The sequence below is a fragment of the Neophocaena asiaeorientalis genome, unplaced genomic scaffold (assembly GCF_003031525.2).
Source record: "Neophocaena asiaeorientalis asiaeorientalis breed wild unplaced genomic scaffold, Neophocaena_asiaeorientalis_V1.1 scaffold112, whole genome shotgun sequence".
Taxonomy (NCBI): domain Eukaryota; kingdom Metazoa; phylum Chordata; class Mammalia; order Artiodactyla; family Phocoenidae; genus Neophocaena; species Neophocaena asiaeorientalis.
Genome location: NW_020175413.1, coordinates 1,188,507 through 1,209,719, shown reverse-complemented (window position 1 = coordinate 1,209,719; position 21,213 = coordinate 1,188,507). Strand labels below are relative to the sequence as shown.

The 21,213-nt window shown below is 38.6% G+C and overlaps 1 protein-coding gene across 2 annotated transcripts in view; it reads left to right on the top strand.

Moving 5' to 3' along the window:
* MARCHF6 (membrane associated ring-CH-type finger 6) overlaps positions 1-21,213 on the top strand; it is a 72,811-nt gene that overhangs the window by 33,103 nt on the left and 18,495 nt on the right. For both annotated transcript variants that reach the window (XM_024767202.1, XM_024767201.1), the window contains exons 8-19: positions 648-709; positions 1,329-1,361; positions 4,264-4,315; positions 8,737-8,795; positions 10,081-10,161; positions 10,617-10,685; positions 10,764-10,838; positions 12,133-12,267; positions 14,245-14,364; positions 15,124-15,224; positions 17,655-17,792; positions 19,122-19,326. In XM_024767202.1, coding sequence (XP_024622970.1) covers positions 648-709; positions 1,329-1,361; positions 4,264-4,315; positions 8,737-8,795; positions 10,081-10,161; positions 10,617-10,685; positions 10,764-10,838; positions 12,133-12,267; positions 14,245-14,364; positions 15,124-15,224; positions 17,655-17,792; positions 19,122-19,326 — 1,130 coding nt within the window. The remainder of the gene's footprint in view (positions 1-647; positions 710-1,328; positions 1,362-4,263; positions 4,316-8,736; positions 8,796-10,080; positions 10,162-10,616; positions 10,686-10,763; positions 10,839-12,132; positions 12,268-14,244; positions 14,365-15,123; positions 15,225-17,654; positions 17,793-19,121; positions 19,327-21,213) is intronic.

Sequence of the window (21,213 nt, the reverse complement as noted above, 5' to 3'; positions counted from 1 at the left end):
AAGAAGGCAGTTGTGTAATGGGAGCAGGGGGCCTTTGCAGGGAGAGGTGGGTATATGTTCAAAGGCTCTGAGACTGCGGCTCCTGTACCCTAGTGCTGGCCTTTGTTTCCTTCTGTTTGTCTGATGCAGTAGGTCCTGCCTGGTCTTCCTTCTTCCATTCTCGCTCCACATAGTGTTTGTACTGCTCTCTGCCCTTAAAATCTGTCAGTGATCTCCCCATTATGTTAAAGAACGAAACAGAATTCAGCCTTCACATTCCTCTCATATGATCTGATCCCTGTCTGTCTGTCATACTGCATCTTCTGCCACCCTCTCCTCCTCACCCAGAGAATTCTAGTCCCCTGGCTTCTTCACTTTTCTCAAATCCACCATATTCATTCTTGATTTAGAGCTGTTGAATTCCTCTGTTTCACATAACCCTGCTTATTTTCTTTCTTGCACTTATCACAATCTAGAATCATCTTAATTTATATGTTGTATTTATTTATGTTTTTAAAAAATTGCCTAACAAGCAAATACTCAGTTTGGAAATATTTTAAGTGTGGTTTACCTTCTCAACAACAGTTATAAAACACCAAATTAAAAGAGTATATTTATTTATAATTCAAGTTCTATCAGTAATCTCTAAACTACAATTATATTTCCAGACGACATGAACTGGAATGCTTTAGAGTGGGACCGAGCTGCAGAAGAGCTTACATGGGAAAGAGTGCGTAAGACTTCTTTCTATCAAGTATCCTAGTGTTTTAATCCTAACGTATATCTTAAAGTTGACCATATTTAGATGTATACACTAATTTTCCAGTTACATTTAATGAAAACAATTACCAGAACTTTAATTTCTAGGGAAAATTAAGTAATGTATTATTTGTGATGAAAATATTAAAAATATTATGATAAAGGTCTATTGATACCTTTTTCTATCTTCTGGCCTTTAATACAAACCTTGCTCCACTTACAAAATCTTTAACTTGAAATTGTGGACTTTTGAAAATGAAGTAACAATTTAAATTTAAGTATTATTCTGATGCTTCAGTTGACAAAGTAATACTGTTGTATCATGAAATCTTGACTGGCTCCATATCTAATGAGTTGAAACCCAAGATAGAAAATTTTAACTTTATAATCATATAATTTGGATTAAAAGAAGATACAAAATATAAAACTCCCATGAACAGAAGTTTTTCACTCTCTGAAAGTGATAGGCTGTATTGGAAAGTAGTGGGTAAATATTATGTTTAAAAATATTAAAAGGAAAATGAGCTTTTTTCAAAAATAGAATAAAAAATCCTGTTGCATCTTAAATTAATGCATATTATTTATTTTAGATGCTAGGACTTGATGGATCACTCGTTTTTCTGGTAAGTAAAGCTAATCTTTTTTTTTTTTTAATTTATTTTTTGCTGCGTTGGATCTTCATTGCTGCGCGTGGGCTTTTTCTAGTTGCGGCGGCAGGGGCTGCTCTTCATTGCGGTGCGTGGACTTCTCACTGTGGTGGCTTCTCTGGTTGCGGAGCATGGGCTCTAGGCATGAGGGCTTCTGTAGTTGTGGCACACGGGCTCAGTAGTTGTGGCTCATGGGCTCTAGAGTGCAGGCTCAGTAGTTGTGGCGCACGGGTTTAGTTGCTCTGCGGCATGTGGGATCTTCCCGGACCAGGGCTCGAACCTGTGTCCCCTGCATTGGCAGGCAGATTCTTAACCACTGTGCCACCAGGGAAGTCCAGGCTAATCTTTTTTAATAACAGAATTGCAACTTAATTATTTGTCTTAGTGATTCAGTGATTTCAGATTTACAGTATGTTCTGGCTTTTTATATTAAAGGTCAAGATGCCCTGTGATTTTTGATTACTTAATATGTTGAAGAAAGTCTGTTTTGTGCATTGAAAATAACTGGCAAAGCATAAAGGTAATATTATTTACAAAGGAAATTATTAAACATATTTGATTTTTAGAAAATGAAATTCAGAGTTGATGGTAGTTAAGAATACTTGGCTTTCTTTTAAAGTTCCACCTTGTGGGACTTCCCTGGTGGCGCCGTGGTTAAGAATCCACCTGCCATTGCAGGGGACACAGGTTCAATCCCTAGTCCGGGAAGATCCCATGTGCCGTGGAGCAACTAAGCCCGTGCGCCACAACTACTGAGCCTGTGCTCTAGAGTCCATGAGCCACAACTACGGAGCCCGTGTGCCACAACTACTGAAGCCTGCACGCCTAGAGCCCATGCTCTGCAACAAGAGAAGCCCGCACACCACAATGAAGAGTAGCCCCCGCTCACCACAACTAGAGAAAGCCCTCACACAGCAACGAAGACCCAGTGCAGCCAAAAATAAATAAATTAAATAAATTAAAAAAAATAATAATAATAATAAAATTTTTTTAATGATTAAAAAAAAAAGTCCCACCTTGCAATGTTTAATGCCAGAATTGGTGAAAACAGCGCAGTTTTACACTATTCACAGAGAGAACCCCCTGTTTGTTGCGCCTCTCTTATCTTTACCTTAATAGTAAAGAGTACAACTGTAAGGTGAAGAACAGTTCTTTAATTAACTTGTTCTTTAAGGAGAAATGATGCTCTTTTCAGGTTCTGTAATACAAAATCACTTGCCATTTGGGATTTTTAAATAGCTTTAAGTATCAAGATGACTTTGGCTGCAGGTAGCCAAACCCCAGCTGACCAAACCAGTAATACAGGAGGAAGTCCAGAGGAAGGATGGGCTTCAGGTGTGCTTGATCCAGGGGCTCAGCAATGTCATTGAAGAGTCAGATAATTTCCATCTGTCTCCTCTGCTTTCCACAGTGTTGGCTTCCTCTTCAGGCTGGCTCCTCAGGCCAGAATAGGAAGTTGAGGTTAGTAGTGTGAGGATTTTGAGGAATGTATCTGATGATAATTCACAGATTAGTAAGAATGTGATATTAGTGAGCTCCTATTCAAGGCTTGAGTATGGTCAGTATAGAAGCTATTATTTGGCTGTATACTCATTTCTGTACTTTATCAGTCCCTCATAGATGAGTGATAGAAGTCATTGAGGCAGTGGTGTTAATTCAAATCCATTCTAATTTTTAGAAAAAAACCACAGGATGACTTCATGCATTTGTTACAAATTATTTAATATGTACCATGTGCCAGCTGTGATAGTTACTGGATGATTCAGAAATGAATGAAATAGGGTACCTGTTCTCAAAGACTCTTTATAGTTTAGTAGAGAGAAATGAACATGTAAACAAGGAACTTTAGGTAAAGACTCTGACAAACAGTGTGTATAGGACACGAGAGGCATAGAAGAGGGCTTAGTCAGGCCTTTCTTAGCAGAGGGGAGTTGTCAGCAGGGAATTTTTATAGAAGATAACTAGAGGTTGAGGCACAAAAGATATTGAGGATAAGGACAGTTTGGGAGCCCTTAAGGCAGAGAAGCTGAAAAATTCAAGTGTTATGAGCCCACATGCTAAGTAGGAATGTACAGTAGTAGTCCTCTCTTAAACAGACTTATCATCCTCTTGCCACTTGGATTTATGGCAAATTGGGAACCTGATTAGAATAATCTTTCTAAAAAGAAAATCTTACCATGTTAAGATTCATGGAAATATTTCTCCATGGCCCCCTTGGAAGGATCATTTAACTTGATTGTGGGGGGAGGTAGTGGGCCTGGGCAAACAGGCTTGGGTGTCCCGATAGTCAGCGTGGAGCATGACTGAGCACACGCGGAGGAATAGATGGGTGGGCCTCATGTTGGAGGCGGTAGTACATAAGCGTGGAGTGTGTCAGTGGCCAGGTGAAAGCGCATATTCTGAGACTTGAACAAAGAAAGCCATGGGGACAGAAGGGACCAGAGAAGATCAGGTGACCTTAAAGAAGGCATGAGAACACACTGGACACTGAAAGAAGTGCTGTGCAGTTTACATTGATCTGTTGTTCAGAAATAATGTGGTTTTCAAATTTTTCTTTACTTAGAATTTTTTAGTGTCATATGACTTAAACCTGGCGATTATTTATGAGAATCTGTGTAGTTTGTGGTAGATTATTAATTTCTGAAGAGGAAATGTTTATGGATTGATTTCTTTGATTTTTTTTTCTTGTGGACATTATGAACTTTAAGTTTCATTAGGTTTAGTTTTATGAGCTGTCTAATGAAAAATGAAGTTACACATAATTTCTGAGCAAAATCTCAAAATTATAGTAAAAATATCAGTCTTATAACTAAATAAATGGATTAAACATAAATCAAATAGGAGATGAATATGTTTTATTAATGCTCTTTTTCTTTAGGAACATGTCTTCTGGGTGGTGTCTTTAAACACACTGTTCATTCTTGTTTTTGGTAAGTGGCGTTTATGCTTTTATTTATGGTATTACAGTAGGAGTTTAGTTTTCTAGGAGTCTTGTTACAGGTTTTGTTTTGTTTTTAAACTTAGGAATATATGAAACAGTTTTAGACAGTCATCTGGTATAGGAAGACCCCAGGTATACAGTTACTTTCTTTCCTAAGCAACATTGACTGCGGTTATTTACCAACTTTGCTTCTGTTGCGCACTTCTGTCTCTCTTTGTAGAAGCCAATTTTAGACTGACTTGAGAATATATAATATTCCACATCTGGAATTAATTTCGTGCTGATTATCTGTGTGTTCTTCCCTATGGCAGAAGATCTTGTTTTCATCTGTTAAAATCCTGACCAAGGCCTACCAGAGACCTTGGCTTGGGATCTGTCGCAGAGATGGATATAGGCTTGAGGAAAGTGTAATTCCCCTCAGAACCAGATTCCAGCAAAGTTTACTTCCAAACACTTCAACAACTGTAGCTATGCGGATTCAGTGACAACACTAAGAGTCCCTCCCATTGGGAGTCATGAGAGTAAGGAAGGCAGGGTTGAGATGTAGCTGACAGGTTTTCCTGCTTTGGGGAAAGGTAAGGGAAACAGTTGAGTAAACCAAGGTTTTAGAATTCATTTCCTCAAGGTGTAGTCTGACAGAATTGGGTTATTGTTAGACTGTACTATTGGTGTCTCATAGAGAGATCTCAGGCTGCAGATCTCTGTATAGGGAATATCTTTGAGAAATTCCTTCCTTAGTGCATATGAATTACTCCTAAGAAGGAGGAATATTTTCCAAGTTTCTTCCACTAAATTCCAAGTTATTTGCTCTGTGTTAGGGACTAGAAAGCAGTGTTTTCATCAGGAAACAGTTGTCTTCAATAGGAAGCCATATGGTCAAAGAAGACACTGAATAAATAGATCAAGGATGAGACAAAAAAATTGTTTTCTGAATATTATCTATAAAAGAGCAAAAGAAATTTATCTGTATCTTGTTGAAACACAGTGTCTTTTAAAAGTTCCATTCATTCTTAATTTTTAGTAGATATTTAAGATGGTGCAAATTAACAGGAAGCCCATTCTTTGTTGTTTTCCCTTGCATATGGGGGTGAAAATGTGTCTGCAGATTATTCTGCATTTGTTTCTCATTATGTAAAATAATTGCTGTATAGAGTGTGAAACTCTTTTGATCTTGACCAAATTTTCTTTGAGAGGAAAAAGTGATCTAAGTAGACTTTAGTCTTTGTTCTTGCAAGAAAAGCTTAGTGCTAAATTAATGTTTAAAGGAATAAGTCACCTTTAAAGCATGAATTATAGAAATAAGAACTCTTGTTTATGTAAAGCAAATCTCAACTAAGTAAATTTTTCTAATCCAACTTCCTAAGCTTATACTATGAAAACAATGTTTCTTGTCTTAGTATGCACATTATACTTAGGATCTTTTGAAATGAAACAAGAAGTTTTCCTCTTTTTAGGAAAACTTCCTCTTTTTTTTAGGAATATACTTTTCCTTTTAGATGAACATAGTCATTGGGATTAAGCAACACTCATGTTTCTTTCCTGCTTGGGTTGCTGTACTGCAGTTTCCACTGGCATTCTCGGACCTTTGTGGTCGTGTATTATGCTTTGCAGAAATAAAACCTTAGCGTGCTGCTGTCTCAGTGGAAGGGAACAGTCCTAAGAAACTGATCTTAATTTCAGGGTACCTGTCTAGTAGTTTCTGTGTAATGGGATAGAAACTGATTGTTAAAATTTGTGCTTTAGGTTAATATTTATATATATAGAGTTGAAATTTGAAAGTTTGCCTTTCCCAAGGGCCTGCTTGAGTCGTCCTCAGAGTTGGGTGTGAGAATAAAATAGGAAAAATTCTGCATTTGTTATTTCGCACGCTTTAAAATTTGCCTGTGCTTCATAATACACATAATATATTAATAAAATAGTATATGTGTATAATTTATAAAGAAATTCAAGTGTATTGGGAATACCTGTTAAAAAAAATGTCTACTTGGTTAAAAAGGTTTGGCAGCCAGATCCCTGTAGATTCACTCTGACTTTTGTCTTTATGATTGAGTCTCCCTCTCCCCTTTCCTAATAATCTATACTGTTCTGTTATTTTTGCCATAAAAAAGGTAATTAAATTTTATTAACTGAGAATGAATTACAGTTATATTAACATGGAAAGAAAGACTTGAGGAAAAGAGACTATCAAAATTCTTAATATGAAAATTTTAAGGCTATTTTCTTTTAAACATCTTTATTGGAATATAATTGGTTTACATTGTTGTGTTAGTTTCTGCTTTATAACAAAGTGAATCAGCTATACATATACATATATCCCCATATCTCCTCCCTCTTGCATCTCCCTCCCACCCTCCCTATCCCACCCCTCTAGGTGGACACAAAGCAGCGAGCTGATCTCCCTGTGCTATGTGGCTGCTTCCCACTAGCTATTTTACATTTGGTAGTGTATATATCCATGCCACTCTCTCACTTCATCCCAGCTTACCCTTCTCCCTCCCCGTGTCCTCAAGTCTATTCTCTACATCTGTGTCTTTATTCCTGTCTTAAGGCTATTTTCTTATTTAACCAGAATATCATGACACTTTACAAAATTACCAGAATTTAATACTACCTAATAATAGATCATATTAAAAATTCTAGATTGTCTCCTTAAATATCATTTTATAGTTGCTTTGTTTGAATGAGAATTCAAATAAGGTCTACCTGTTACCTTTTTATTTCAGTTTTGGACCAAAAAAATTCATTAAATTGCACTAAAGTTCATCTGTTTTTACAACAGAGCTGAGAATCGTCAAGGACATTTTGAAAGAAGTATATTGAGGGAGGTTTACCTTACCTTACTGTAGGTTTTAAACCTACAGTAATTAAAAAAATTTTTTTTTTATTGTTTTACAATTTTTAAAGGTTACTTTCCATTTACAGTTACTATAAAATATTGGCTGTATTCCCCTTGTTGTACAGTAGTACATCCTTGAGCCTATCTTACACCTGGTAGTTCACTGTTACTTTTGGTTGTTAAATCTTAAGTTTTTCTGATCTAGAATATTTTTTATTTGCTCCCCTCATCTACTCCTACCCTATTTTGCCATTGATTTGTTGATGACACTAGGTCAGCTGTCTTCTACGTGTCTCACTTTCTACTTTCTTCCGATGACTTCCTGTTGATTCTGTTACCTTGTTCCTTTGTCTCCATATTTCTTTTAAACTGGAAGTTAAATCTGAGGCCTGATTAGATTCAGGTTCAGTACTTCTGGGACAGAATTTTCACTGGTCATGCTTTGCCTATTATTATGACATATCAGGAGGTACATGATGTCTGGTTATCCACCTTTGTCTGTGGTTCAGGTGATAGTATCTTGAAGCCTCTATTGTTAGGTTTCATTTTTCCCTTTAAACATCAGAAAGTAATCTGTGGGAGGTGGTGTTTTAGTATCATGCAAATATCTAGTGTTCCATCAACATTTTACCAAATATGTTTATTATCCATTGATACTTGCCTGAATTAATTTATTTTTATTAGGCATTACAAAATGGTGATTTTCAAATTCTGTCATTTTAATGCATTTATTGGCTAGCTTTTCTGTAAAGAAGAGCTTGATCTTATCAGCTAGAACTATTTAGTTAACCTGAATTTGTTTGTTTGGAAGAAGCAGGACAGATGTGCAGTTTTTTTCCTTAAATTATTAGTTTTCAGGATAAGGAATTGATGTTCTAACAACTTTCCTTAGTGATAAAAGTGTTTTCTGTTATGTTGCTTTTTTCCTTTTGTGGTTTTTGTTTTTGGCTTTCCCTTTTTTGAGTATTATGAACTCATGAATTTGTATGTATTCAGTGTGTTTTCATCAGTTTTTTTGTTTGTTTGTTTTTTGGATGCTCATATCTTCTTCACTGTATGTATTCAGTGTGTTTACATCAGTTTTGGGGTTTTTTTTTTGGATGCTCATATCATCATCTCTTCCCACAGGCCTGTGAGACTGTTTTTACAATAGTTCTTGTGTCCTTTCACCATGAGTTTATTAGGAGCTTGGTAACTTTTTTGTTCTCTGGTTGTAGAGGATGTCACAGACAGTACATTTTTTTTTTTTTTTAGCGGTACGCGGGCCTCTCACTGCTGCGGCCTCTCCCGTTGCGGAGCACAGGCTCCGGACGTGCAGGCTCAGCGGCCATGGCTCACGGGCCCAGCCGCTCCGTGGCATGTGGTATCCTCCCGGACCGGGGCACGAACCTGCGTCCCCTGCATTGTCAGGCGGACTCCCAACCACTGCGCCTCCAGGGAAGCCCGACAGTACATTTTTGGTTCTGAGATCTTCCATTTCTCCAAGAAGCCTTTGTTCCTTTTAGTGGGGTTGGTACTGGGAGTGTTCGTTGTTTTGATTTTGAAGTTTTCATTGAGTTTTCCCCCCCTTTTAGCATTTTGCCCGTACCACATTGGCCACTTCTCCCTTGTTGGTTTGGGATTTGAAGAACACGTGAGTATGATACTTTTGCAAACTTAATTTTATTAATTACCCCAAATTTGATATATGTTGACTAAGTAATAATATTGTAAAGAGTTACTTCATTTCTCAGTCTGCCTTATACAAAGGAATAGTTATCCAGCACCATCTCGTTCACCTCTTCTAAGCCAGAAGTGGCCTAAGACGTAGTAGGACATGTTGCCAGCTGTGGAAGATGTTCTCTAAGCCCCATGATGCACTGTCTTCCTTCCCGTTGGGCAGGCCAGAGACATACTGTGGGAAAGTTTTCTTACAGGCTGATTTTTGACCTGCTCTGTTAGCCTATGTGCTCCTTCCTCTCTTTTCCCTAGTTGCCCCATAGTGAATTCAGAAAGGTAATGATATATTAATTTTTTAAAATGTTGATCTGTGTTGGAATGATGAACTGTGGTGTTTTCTAAAGAAATTTGCTTTAATTTTGACATTTTATTGTGGGTTTTCAGAATTAGATAAATATTTGGATGGACAACTACTACTATTTTGGGGGGTCCCCAGAAATATTTAGTCTTTTAAGAAAAGCTGACATAGCTGGAATATTCTGGTCAATTTGTATATGTGAATCCTGAGAGATCACATTCTGAAGTTTCTGAAGTGGCAAAGAGACATGTTCTGATATTTAATAGAGATCTCCAAATTCTCACTAGTTAAATGCAAGAACTTGGAAAGTTCAGATAAATGCTTTGATAAATTTTGACTTTATAAACTATCGTCACTTGCTACCTGAAATTCAGGAACCAAAAGGTGATGGTATCTTGGGCAGTATATGTCACTATCCAAACTCTTAACTCTTTGTAAGTTGATAATGAAACAGATTTGGCGAGCAAGGGAAACTGAAACATTGTGGTTAGGAGATAGGGTGGCTAAGATGTACCTTGGCCAGAGGACGGCTTGGACTCTGTGCTGCTCTTTTCAGTGCTCAGCCTTTAGCAGGTCCGCTTCAGAATGGACTGAAGTGCAGATGGTTACAACTTCTTTCTTATTTTTGTAAAATTGAATTCACTCTACTCTTATTATTTTGTGTGCTTGAGTAAAGTGTTATTCTTTCATTTTACCTCATCTTTTCGTAATAAATAGCAGTCCATGGGAGAATCTGGTTTGCAGAGGTGTCATCCAGAGGGGATTTGTAGTTGTTTTTTAGTTACAAATTCCTGAGATAGTTCACATTTAGTCTACTTGGATTGTTTAATAAACATTGTTAAACTGGGGTGTAGGCCATGTGGTGAAATTACATTTTGTTTATTTATTTTCTTATTTCTAGGTCCAAGCATCCCATTTTGAAGGCCTAATCACGACCATAGTTGGGTATATACTTCTAGCAATAACACTGATAATTTGTCATGTATCCTTTAATGAACCAGCTTAGTGTTCAGTCATGTTATTGTGCTTACCCAAGGGTTGTTCTTATTAATGACAAAACTATTTCTCTCTACTTGTCCTTTTAGTAGAAGTTGTAGGTATTTGTAGTGAGGATGAGAGCAGAAAAAATATGGAATAAATTCTGTCTGTCAAATAATATTAACTGTTACCTAAATAGTTACCTGTTTCACTGTATCCTTTTTTTAATTAAAAAAAATTCTTTATTGAAGTATAGTTGATTTACAGTGTGTTCATTTCTGCTGTACAGCAGAGTGATTCAGTTATACATATGTATACATTCTTTTTTTAAATATTCTTTTCCATTATAATTTATCATAGGATATTGAATATGTTTCTCTGTGCTATATACAGTAGGACCTTGTTGTTTTTCTGTATCTTTCTTTAAATGTTCAGGTTTTCCTTGACTACATGCTGTAGGGCTTGGCAACTCTTGTTAAATTTCATAGGTCTCGTCGCTTGCTGGGAGTCTGCTATATTGTTGTGAAGGTAATTCCTGTTATAACTTAAGACTGGAAATGATTTCTCCCATTTGAGTGATGTTGATGACCTTTGTTTTTACTTAAGGTCTCTTTGCTAGTGGTGGTAGAAATTGGAGTGTTCCCTCTCATTTGTGGCTGGTGGCTGGATATTTGTTCCCTGGTGAGTTTATTATTCATTGTCATACAATCTAATAATTTAAAGGCTTTTTAAAAAGTGGTCTTTAGGGTGTGTTCCTTTAATGTAAAGTCAGTATTTGATAATAGTTTGTTTTTTCTGAGAATGTATCATTGTAGAGTCTTAATGTTGCTAATTTTTCCTACCTGATTTTTGTGAGGCTCTGTGCACATTTCTGATGTTAGAGTATTTTGACTGGAACCTTCCTGATAACCAGTGGAGAGTTCTCTTCCTCGTTTAACTCTATGAAGATGCCAAGACGTTGTGTATAAAAAGAGTAATTCGAGGGAGGTCCTGGTGGTCTATTGGTTAGGACTGGGTGCTTTCACTGCTGTGGCCTGAGTTCAGTCCTTGGTTGGGGAACTCCCGCAGGCAGCACCATGCGGTGCAAAAAAAAAAAAAAACCGAAAAAGAGTAATCTGAAAAGAAGACTGCCTCTGTAGTAATCAACCATACCATTTGTTTTAACTAAAGTGTTTAGTCTTGATTAAAATCTTTAATGACTGTCAGCGATCATCAGTTTTTTCTTTTCTTTTTTAATTAATTAATTTATTTTTGGCTGCATTGGGTCTTCGTTGCTGCACGTGGGCTTTCTCTAGTTGCAGAGAGCAGTGCTACTCTTGGTTGTGGTGTGTGGGGTTCTCATTGCGGTGGCTTCTCTTGTTGCGCAGCACAAGAGGGTGGGCTTCAGTAGTTGTGGCACGTGGGCTCAGTAGTTGCAGAGCGCAGTCTCCGTCCATAGTTGTGGCGCACGGGTTTAGTTACTCTGTGGCATGTGGGATCTTCCCGGGCCAGGGATCGAACCCATGTCCCCTGCATTGGCAGGCGGATTCTTAACCACTGTGCCACCAGGGAAGTCCACTTTTCAAAAAAAATTAAATGTAGAAAAGCTGCCTTTGGTTCTGAAATAACATTTTCTCCCATACCTTACTATTAAAACTTGTCATGAATTCATACGTGTAACCAAGAAAGGAAAGTATTATGTTAACCAAAAATGGTTCTTTCACAATAGCAATATTGGTAAAGTTCTTATTCACCAACTGGTTTATCAGTATTGCCTCTGTAAAATTTCTGAAGTGTCATATACGTCTTTGAAATGGTATCCAACCTATATCATTTGTATTTCTGTGATACGATGAAATAGCTTTAAGAGAACTGTAATTCTAGAAACATCAGAACCTACATGCATAGTGATTCATTCACTTCCTAGAATATGAAGATATTAATTCAGCAGATGTAAGCAGTACAAATCTCTCTCACGTGTACTGTTTTGATTTAGGAAATGTTTGATGCTACTCTGAAAGATCGAGAACTGAGCTTTCAGTCGGCTCCAGGTACTACCATGTTTCTGCATTGGCTGGTGGGAATGGTATATGTGTTCTACTTTGCCTCCTTCATTCTGTTACTGAGAGAGGTAAGTTCTACAGGGAAGTTCCAACACTGTACATTTACGAAAAGGACTTTTGCCTTAACCATAAGTCATGCCTTAAAGGCTATGATGGTTTCCTAGCTAAATCATTTTCTCTGTTATTTTATTCTAAGAGGGAACAGCTAATAGCCTAGTTTGGCTCAGTTGCTTTGAACTGTTTTTTAGTAACTTGTCTCAAAAATTGACAAGTTTTATTATTTCTGTCTAATTAATTTTGAGTTTGAAAGATGAATAGACTGAGGGATAAAAATTAAATTAAAACACTTGTTTTACTTGGTATTTTAACCATCCTCAAATACATATTCTTGGAACTTTATGTGATGTGAGCCTGTCTTGGACTTCATCCAGGGACATTTAATGCTGGAAATACCCAAAAGGTATGGTTTTGCAGGATCAAATATGTAAAGTGGTCTTGAAGCAGACACCTAAAGTATAGAATTGTAGTGAGGGTCCTTTATGATTCTGGTTCACTCACCAGATGGGTACTTTTACTAATCCTGTTTTCAGAATACAGTCCTTACTGATTTGGGGGCAGTGAAAATAGGGTCAGTATTTGACTAGTATACATCTCATGCTTAGTCATCTGCTACAAAATGAAGTATAAAACTTGAGTAATTCTGATAAGTGTACTTTCCTCTGTGCATTCTTTCCCCAAATAGTACTGCATGCTCACTCTGTGCCAGACACTGTGATATATGCTGGGGTAATAGTGAGAAACAGAGACACAGTCTCCACTCTCCTTGATTTTTGCATCCTGGGAAGGGATACAGCCATGGAACAAGTCAGCTTACTCCATTGAGAGTGCTGATGGAGATATGCAGGGCCCAAAGGAGCAGGCTGACGACTAATCCAGTGTGAATGGAACACAGAAGCACAAAGGCTTAATGCAGTTCTTGGTTACTTTGCTCTTTGAGAGATTTGAGGAGTTGGGGATGAACCTGGGGGCCAAAATATTCTCCTGAATCATATAGTATAAGTTCAGTAAATTCTGTTTGCAAACAAAGCTTGTATCCTTGTTTTGAAATTAGTGATTGAGACTACATTAATAATGTGTTTTTTAAATTGTTATTATACCTGACTTTTAAATTGCGTTGTTCAGTGATTAAGTATTTTATACTGAATTTTTTCATTTTATCAATGTGGTGGTTTTTTGTTGATACAGAATCCTAGTATTTTAGAGTTAGATTGAACCTTAAAGCTCACATATCATAACCCCTTTGTTTGGAAGGTGGAGAAATAGAATTTGAGCAGATGAGATGCTTTTTATACAGGGTAGCTCAGTGAGTGTGAGCCACCCAGAACTAATCCCTAGACCCATTCATTGCCCATCGCCCATAGCCTTTAGGGTTGATGATTCCTACTGAGCAAGGGGAAAAGATGTAGATGGTAAAATGAAGATACTGAGAAACTGAAGGTTTTTTAATTAATGTAACTCTTTTTGGGAAGTGTGAGACTGAAATCACATCTTCCGTTTAGGACACTTATAAATTGTAACCTAATCCTTTCCAGATTATACAATATAGTGATAATTTTTATAAAAATACTTATTTTTCGAGACTTCCCTGGCGGTCCAGTGGTTAAGACTCTGTGCCGCCACTGCAGGAGGCATAGATTCTATCCCTGATGAGGGAACTAAGATCCCTCTTGCCGCATGGCGAGGCCAAAAAACCAAACAAACAAAACTTATTTTTCATCTTGGAGATCTAGATTTCTTGACAAATTGTACTTAAATTTTTCCACTGAATGATTAAAAGCATCAAAGGACATCAAACACAGGATAGTTTTAATAAAGATTCTGATTTAGGAACTTCTTTTCCCAGGAAAACTATATGGGTTTTCTAGGGCCCATTTTATAAGATGCCAAAATAATTTTAAGAGCTTATTTCTCTATTAATGTTTTAGCTCATATACAGAGCCTAAAGACATTGGTAAGTATTTATAGCATTTAAAATATATTTGCAGGTACTTCGACCTGGTGTCTTATGGTTTCTAAGGAATTTGAATGATCCAGATTTTAATCCAGTACAAGAAATGATTCACTTGCCTATTTATAGGCACCTCCGAAGATTTATTTTGTCAGTGGTAAGCATACTTTTTTTTGTTTTTGAAGTAAAATGGGCTACCCTTTAGATTTTTTTTTTTTTTTTTTGGTCAGGAGGACTGGTAGAGTAGATTGAATTAAGTTTATCTAAGCCTGTGGAAGTTGGTTATCAAATAGCTGTTTTATTGGTTACTTTGATAAAAATAAAATGTAAGTAAACAAAAATGCCTTTTGGTTCTTTAGTAGTATAATTGATTGCCAAATTATGGGTCTCTGAATTACATTTAATTTGCATTGAAGCAATGGAGACTTGTTAATAGCTTCTAAATTAAACTCTTAACAGAAGCAACTCAAAGTTTCTTCCCTGCCTCGAAGAAGAAATTACCTAGTTAAATCTAAGTTTTTCCAAGATAAAATTCTAAAAGCAATGATGTGTGTTTTTTGGAAACTTCTGTAGCCATTAGTATGGGTCATGTCTTATTGTTACAGGTGGTTTATTAAGATGCAGGCAATTTTGATCCTTCATTATGAGTTTCTAGCTCTCTTTTCACATACCATGCAGTGATTATCCTTTGTGGCTCCTGTTTGAGCCTTCGTGTCCTAGAGAGAGAGAGGAGCAGCTGTCCCAGGTATGCAGTCTCCACATAGAGTGAGCCAAGTATAGTGTGCTGGATGAGAACACTCAGTGGCCTGGGCGCGTATAGACTTGGATGGTGTGTTGGATGTGTACGTTCAGAAGTCTGCCTGTCTCTCAGATTTACAGTGATTACAGTGGTCCCCTGCCCTTTTTCTTGCTGCAGATTGTCTTTGGCTCCATTGTACTCCTGATGCTTTGGCTACCTATACGGATAATTAAGAGTCTGCTGCCTAATTTTCTTCCGTACAATGTCATGCTCTATAGGTAAGTTGTTGAAATTCGGAAGCTTTACTGATTTAACTCTGGTAGGGATTTGATATTCAGAGTACATTTATTTAAAACATTCATTTCTTACAGATATTAGAAATCATCTGATAACTAAATTTTGCCATGTTCTAAATCACATAATTGTTAGTTTAGCAGTTACATGTTCCAAAGAAGGACTGACTTTTCTGCAAATGAAGTGTGCCTTTGATTAGCATTCAAATGTTTAACATTCCTAATGAGAGATACCTAGTAGCATCATCTTTGTATGAAAAGCACATCATAAGTAATGTAGCCATAGATATACATTTAATTGTAGATTAAAATAGGCTGTATGGCTTATAAATGGAAAATCTTTTTTTGACTTAAAGACTTAAGTAACCTGGAAACCTAGTCTCCACCATTCCTCCTACAATCCCTTTTTCAGTGATTTGCCTCATCCCTTCCGTCACCTAAATATGCCAGGCAAATTGGATTTCTTCCTCAAATTTACTTGTAATTAGTCTTTAAATCTTGTCAGTTCTAATTCTTTTTACAGTCTCTTATCTAATTCAATGTGATTTACCACTTAATACCTTAGTTTAGTCCTTCCTGTTTTTTTCCCATTTATAATCCATCCTTAACACACCTGCCTCTTCCTCCATAACATACACGATAATATCTGGGTCATTTAGAATGACATCCAAGGCTCGGCATCTCACACTGCCTTTCGAGCATCTTGTCCAGCATTGTCTGACTTGAATTCTCCTCCCAGCCACGCTCAGCCTCCATTGAGTCTCCCCATAAATGCCTAGCTGCTCCTGGTCTTTCCCTCTCTGTTTGGAATGACCTTCTTCCCCATGTTTGCCTGGCATGCTTCTGCTGTCTTTTCGTCAAAATCCAAATCGAGGTTTTATTCTGAGTTTTTCCCTACCTAGAGAAAGTCGGTTCTCCCTCCTTATGTATTTGGGTCGTCACAGTGAGAACCAGGAAGCACGGTTTCTGGCTTTATATATTGTTGGCGTAGACCCATTTTTTGGTAGTTCTTTATACCTAGAATTTTAGCTAAGTTTTTGTAACAGTGTTTAGTCTGTTCTTCCATTCAGCAAAATTGAGGGCCCATTATATAACAGGTTCTTTTCTATGTACAAGGGATGTAACAGTGAACAAAACAGAATCAAGAAAAATCTGTGCCCTTGTGGAGCTTATATTTCACTTGGGGAGACAGCCAATAAAATAGATAAAATACATAATATGTCAAAGGGTCGTAAGTGCTATGGGAAAAAACGAAGCAAGGAAGTGACTAGTGAGGACCTGAGGAGGTGACAGGTGAGGAAGGCCCTGAAGGAGGAGGGGATGAGGGAGGGAGCCATGTGAACCCCTGAAGGCAGAATGTCCTTGCAGGGGAGGCGGGCACATGCAGTGGCCTGAGGTCTGTTTGAGGAGCAGCAGGGAGACCAGTTTGGCTGCAGTAAAAGGAGGAGAAAAGTAGTTGGCTGTGAGGTCAGAGAGGTCATGGAAAGCCAGGTCCTAGAGAGCCTTGTAAGCCATTGTAAGTAAGCATTTTGGCTTTAACTTGAGTGATTTAGGGGGTTCTTGGAAAGGTTGAGCAGAAGAGTGGTCTGACAGAGGTTTCACAGGAATCACTCTGGAGGCTGTGACAAGAGCCAGGGTTGGGATGGCCAGGGCCGGAGCAGGAGGGCAGCTAGGGGTAATGCCGTGATCCCCGTGGGAGGCGACGGTGGCTGAGAGGGAGGAAGTGGCAGTGGAGTCATGAGAAGTGGTTAGATTCAGGGTATCAGGGTACAGTCAGTAGGATTCTCTGGCTTGTTTGAATGTCGGGTGAAGAAAGGCAGTCAGGGATCTAAGTATCTGTCCTGAGCACCTGGAAGGATGGAGTTGCCATTTACTAGGATGAGGAAGATTGCGGAAGAGCAGGATTTAAGGGGAAGAGTGGGAATTTGATATTGAACATGATCAACTTAAGATGTCTCGTGTGTACTGTGAAACGTTGAGTTGGCACTTTGGATGTATAAGTTAGGAATTAGGGAAGATGTCTGAGCAGTATGTAGAAATTTACAGAAAGGTGCTATTTGAAGCCACAGGAGGTCGCATTCAGCGTGTCTTGGAAAGGTGTTCATGGAGAAAGTGTTCTAAGGAGCAGTGAGCGACCAGTTGTGTAATACGCTACTAAGCCGGCACATGAGGTGAGGACCAAGACCTGACCGCCACTTTAACAACACGAAGGTCACTGCAACCCTTGTCGGGAGCAGTTTTTGGTTGAGGGATGTTCCTTGTTCTTCAAGGAAGAATGGATATGAGGTGATAAAGACAGTGAGTTCATTTGACTCTTCAAGGAGTTTTGCTGTCTTCCATTAAACGTCTAATATGATACAGTTATAAGGGAAAATCGAATTCACATGGTAAAATATGGCTTTTCGTAACTCTCAGTGATGCTCCAGTGAGTGAACTGTCCCTTGAGCTGCTTCTGCTTCAAGTTGTCTTACCAGCGTTACTTGAACAGGGACACACGCGGCAGTGGCTGAAGGGACTGGTGCGAGCGTGGACTGTTACTGCTGGATACTTGCTGTAAGTATAGGCAGGTGACTCGTACGTGTGTCATTTGTGTCAGTTTAATAACCTTTCTGAAAAAGTATGCCCCACTCAGGAAAAGTTAGTTTTAATAAGAGACAATTTAGTGTATTCTGCAGGTGTATTGTTTAAAGCTTATTAAAGTTTTAAATTTTTCTTATTTTTCTAATCATTGTGTATCCTTTTATGGAGAAATGTGTACATGTTTTTACCCTCTCACAGAGGATTGCTGCTGGCCCAGGTTCTTTCATTTCATTACACAGGGTAAAAATAAAATACTTTTCAGTGCATTAAAAACAAACCAAGTTACCCTTATTTTAGAAGTCCTAACCTGATAAGTGAGCTAGCTCTTCTCAGATTTGGTTTCTTAGTCATTTAGTCAGCATGATGCATTTATGTTTTTTCAAGCTTCATATATTATATACTTATTTAGAAGTTTAATCTCGGTAGTTTAAACATTTTTTCAGAAAATATGTGGCATCCTGTAGATACCTTAATGTGAAATATAGGCATACTTGCTTTTATTGTGCTTCACAGATACTGTATTTTTTACAAATTGAAGGTTTGTGGCAACCTTGTATTGTCAGATAATTGTTAGCATTTTTTTAGCAATAAAGTATTTTTAAATTAAGGCATATACATTGTTTTTAAAGACATAATGCTACTGCACACTTAACAGATGACAGTGTAGTATAAACATAACTTTTGTATGCGCTCGGAAACCACAAAACTTGATTGCAACGCAATACTTGCTTTATTGCAGTGGTCTGCAACTAGACCCACAGTATCTCCAACGGATGCCTATATGCATTTGGTTGTATTTGAACATTTATCCTTGTCTAACAGCTCAGTGCCCTACCGTGAGCCCCCTCCTTCCCCCCATCTCATTTGTGCCTTAACTGATTTGTGGCTTGATGTTTTAGTTGAGCTGCGTGTCACAGCAGACACAGTAGTCATCTACAGAGAAAAAAAGAAGTTGATAGTTTTTTTCCCTAAAATTCTTCACATAGAGTATCTTGGGCATTGAACATTTTTTTTTTTTTTTTTTTTTCAGTTACTGATTCTTCTCAGATACTGGCTGGAGAAAACATAAAATAGATTGAATGGGTATTTTGTATGTTAATTAACTTTATGTTTGGGAAGGTCTAATTTAAAGCACGCAGCAACATTTAGAGCTGATTGAGATAATAGCAGTGCTGTGCATAGATTCTACTCATACATTTTCTCCCCTAAGTAATAATTATCAAGAAAGTAAGTCTCGCGTCTCGTGTCTTCTGTTTATTCTGATCTGAGGTGAGCATTTTCACTGATGCAATTTTTACACAGGGATCTTCATTCCTATTTGTTGGGAGACCAGGAAGAAAATGAGAACAGTGCAAACCAACAAGCTAACAATAACCAGCACGCTCGAAATAACAACGCCCTCCCCGTGGTGGGGGAGGGCCTGCATGCAGCCCACCAAGCCATCCTCCAGCAGGGCGGGCCTGTTGGCTTCCAGCCTTACCGCCGGCCCCCGCATTTCCCACTCAGGGTAGGTGCTGCCCCGACTTAGCAGGGATTGAGCTTTCCAGCTTCTGTTGAGGAGTTTTTCTGCTGTTATCGGTGCTGTTAGTATATGGTCCTCTGTGTAGACGCAGCTTGCAGTCTTCCTGACAAGAACCCACATTTCAGGCCTCTCATTCTGCAACACATAATATATGTAAATGTTGGATAAGCTGATGGAATTTTAGATGTAAGCCGTGGAGTTGGGAGTCCATGTGCTGTTGGTCCCTGCTGTTGGAAAGGAACAAGATAGAAGACCCTAGATCAAATAAGAAGTTGCCATTCCTGATTCATTTCACCTGTGTGTCAGGAACTGGAGGGGGTATTTTAGTGTTTTCCTCTCTTTAATCCTTGTAGTATTAATCCCAATGCTGCAAGGTATGAGTAGTGATCTCTTGTTTACATCTGATAAAACTGAAGACCAGATTGGTTAAGGAAGTACTTGGCTCAGCAAGACTTAGCCCCAAACTCCACCAAAACTGTTCCTGTCAAGGGTCCCTAGTGACCTTCATGGGGGTTAGATTCAATGGCCAGGTGTTAGTCCTCACGTCACCTGCTATATTAGTAGCGTGTCATATGATTGCTCACTTCTTGCTCCGCAAAACACTTTTTTGAAAGTTGTTCAGGAAGCTTCGTGGAGGAGTTGATACCTTTAAGTCTTTAAAGTTTGGGGTCAGGCAGATTAAAAAATGGGAAGTGGGAAGGGCATTCCAGCCCTGTGTCAGGACAAGAGGCAGGTTAGCCATGGTAGGTATGGAACCTGCAGGGAGGTGAATGTGTGGAGTAGGGGGTGGGAGGTGCAGGCGAGCTGCAAGAGCTGGGGAGGGAGCTCTCAGAGATGGGGGTGGAGCTGTGAGACTTGAGGCTTTCGGATTGACAAAAGGTATTTTCTAAGCAGAAGGTACTTCTGGCCTAGATTAGAGAGAGAATCACTAAGGGATTTCTCTGGCAGCGAAAGCTGACCAAGGCTCCAGCCCCCTCTCGGAGTGTTATCATCATCAGTGCTTTCCAGTCTTCCTGCTGGAGCTCTGCCCTTTGGGCTTAGTCAGGTCAAGGCAAGCAGCACCCTCTCTGTCCAGGGTAGCCACTTCCCTCTTGTCTCAGTGTATTTCCTTTTTATCTGCACTTCTCAGTAGCTGAGAGCCACCAGCTATAGCTACAACGGCTGTTTACTTTTAAACTTAATTAAAAATAAATACAGTTTGTAAATATGTGGTGTGATGGATGTGTTAATTACCTTGATGGTGGGAATCCCTTCACGGTGTATACATATATCAAATCACATTGAACACTTTAAATATATTACAGTTTTATTTGTCATTTATACCTCAATGAAACTGAAAAAACAAAAGAAGGTACACTTCTTGTAGACAACACACACACTCAAAGTAAATAGAATTTAAAATTCCTTTACTCATTCATTGTGACCCCATGTCAAGTGCTTAATGGCCACCTGTGCCAGTGGTTCCTGTGTCGGGCAGTGCAGGAGTAGACATGTCCATTATCACAGAAAGTTCTAATTGGATAGCACTGTTAGGGAATAAGCTTTCCTTTCATGAGAAGTTGTTTTTGAGAATTTGATAAAAATAAGCAAATATTGTTAGTTTTAATTAATAGTGAGGGAAAATTTAAGCTGATTATGTTTTTTTGTTTGTTTGTTTTGTTTTTTTTTTTGCGGTACGCGGGCCTCTCACTGTTGTGGCCTCTCCCATTGCGGAGCATAGGCTCCGGACGCGCAGGCTCAGCGGCCATGGCTCACGGGCCCAGCCGCTCTGTGGCATGTGGGATCTTCCCGGACCGGGGCACGAACCCGTGTCCCCTGCATTGGCAGGCGGACTCTCAACCACTGTGCCACCAGGGAAGCCCTAAGCTGATT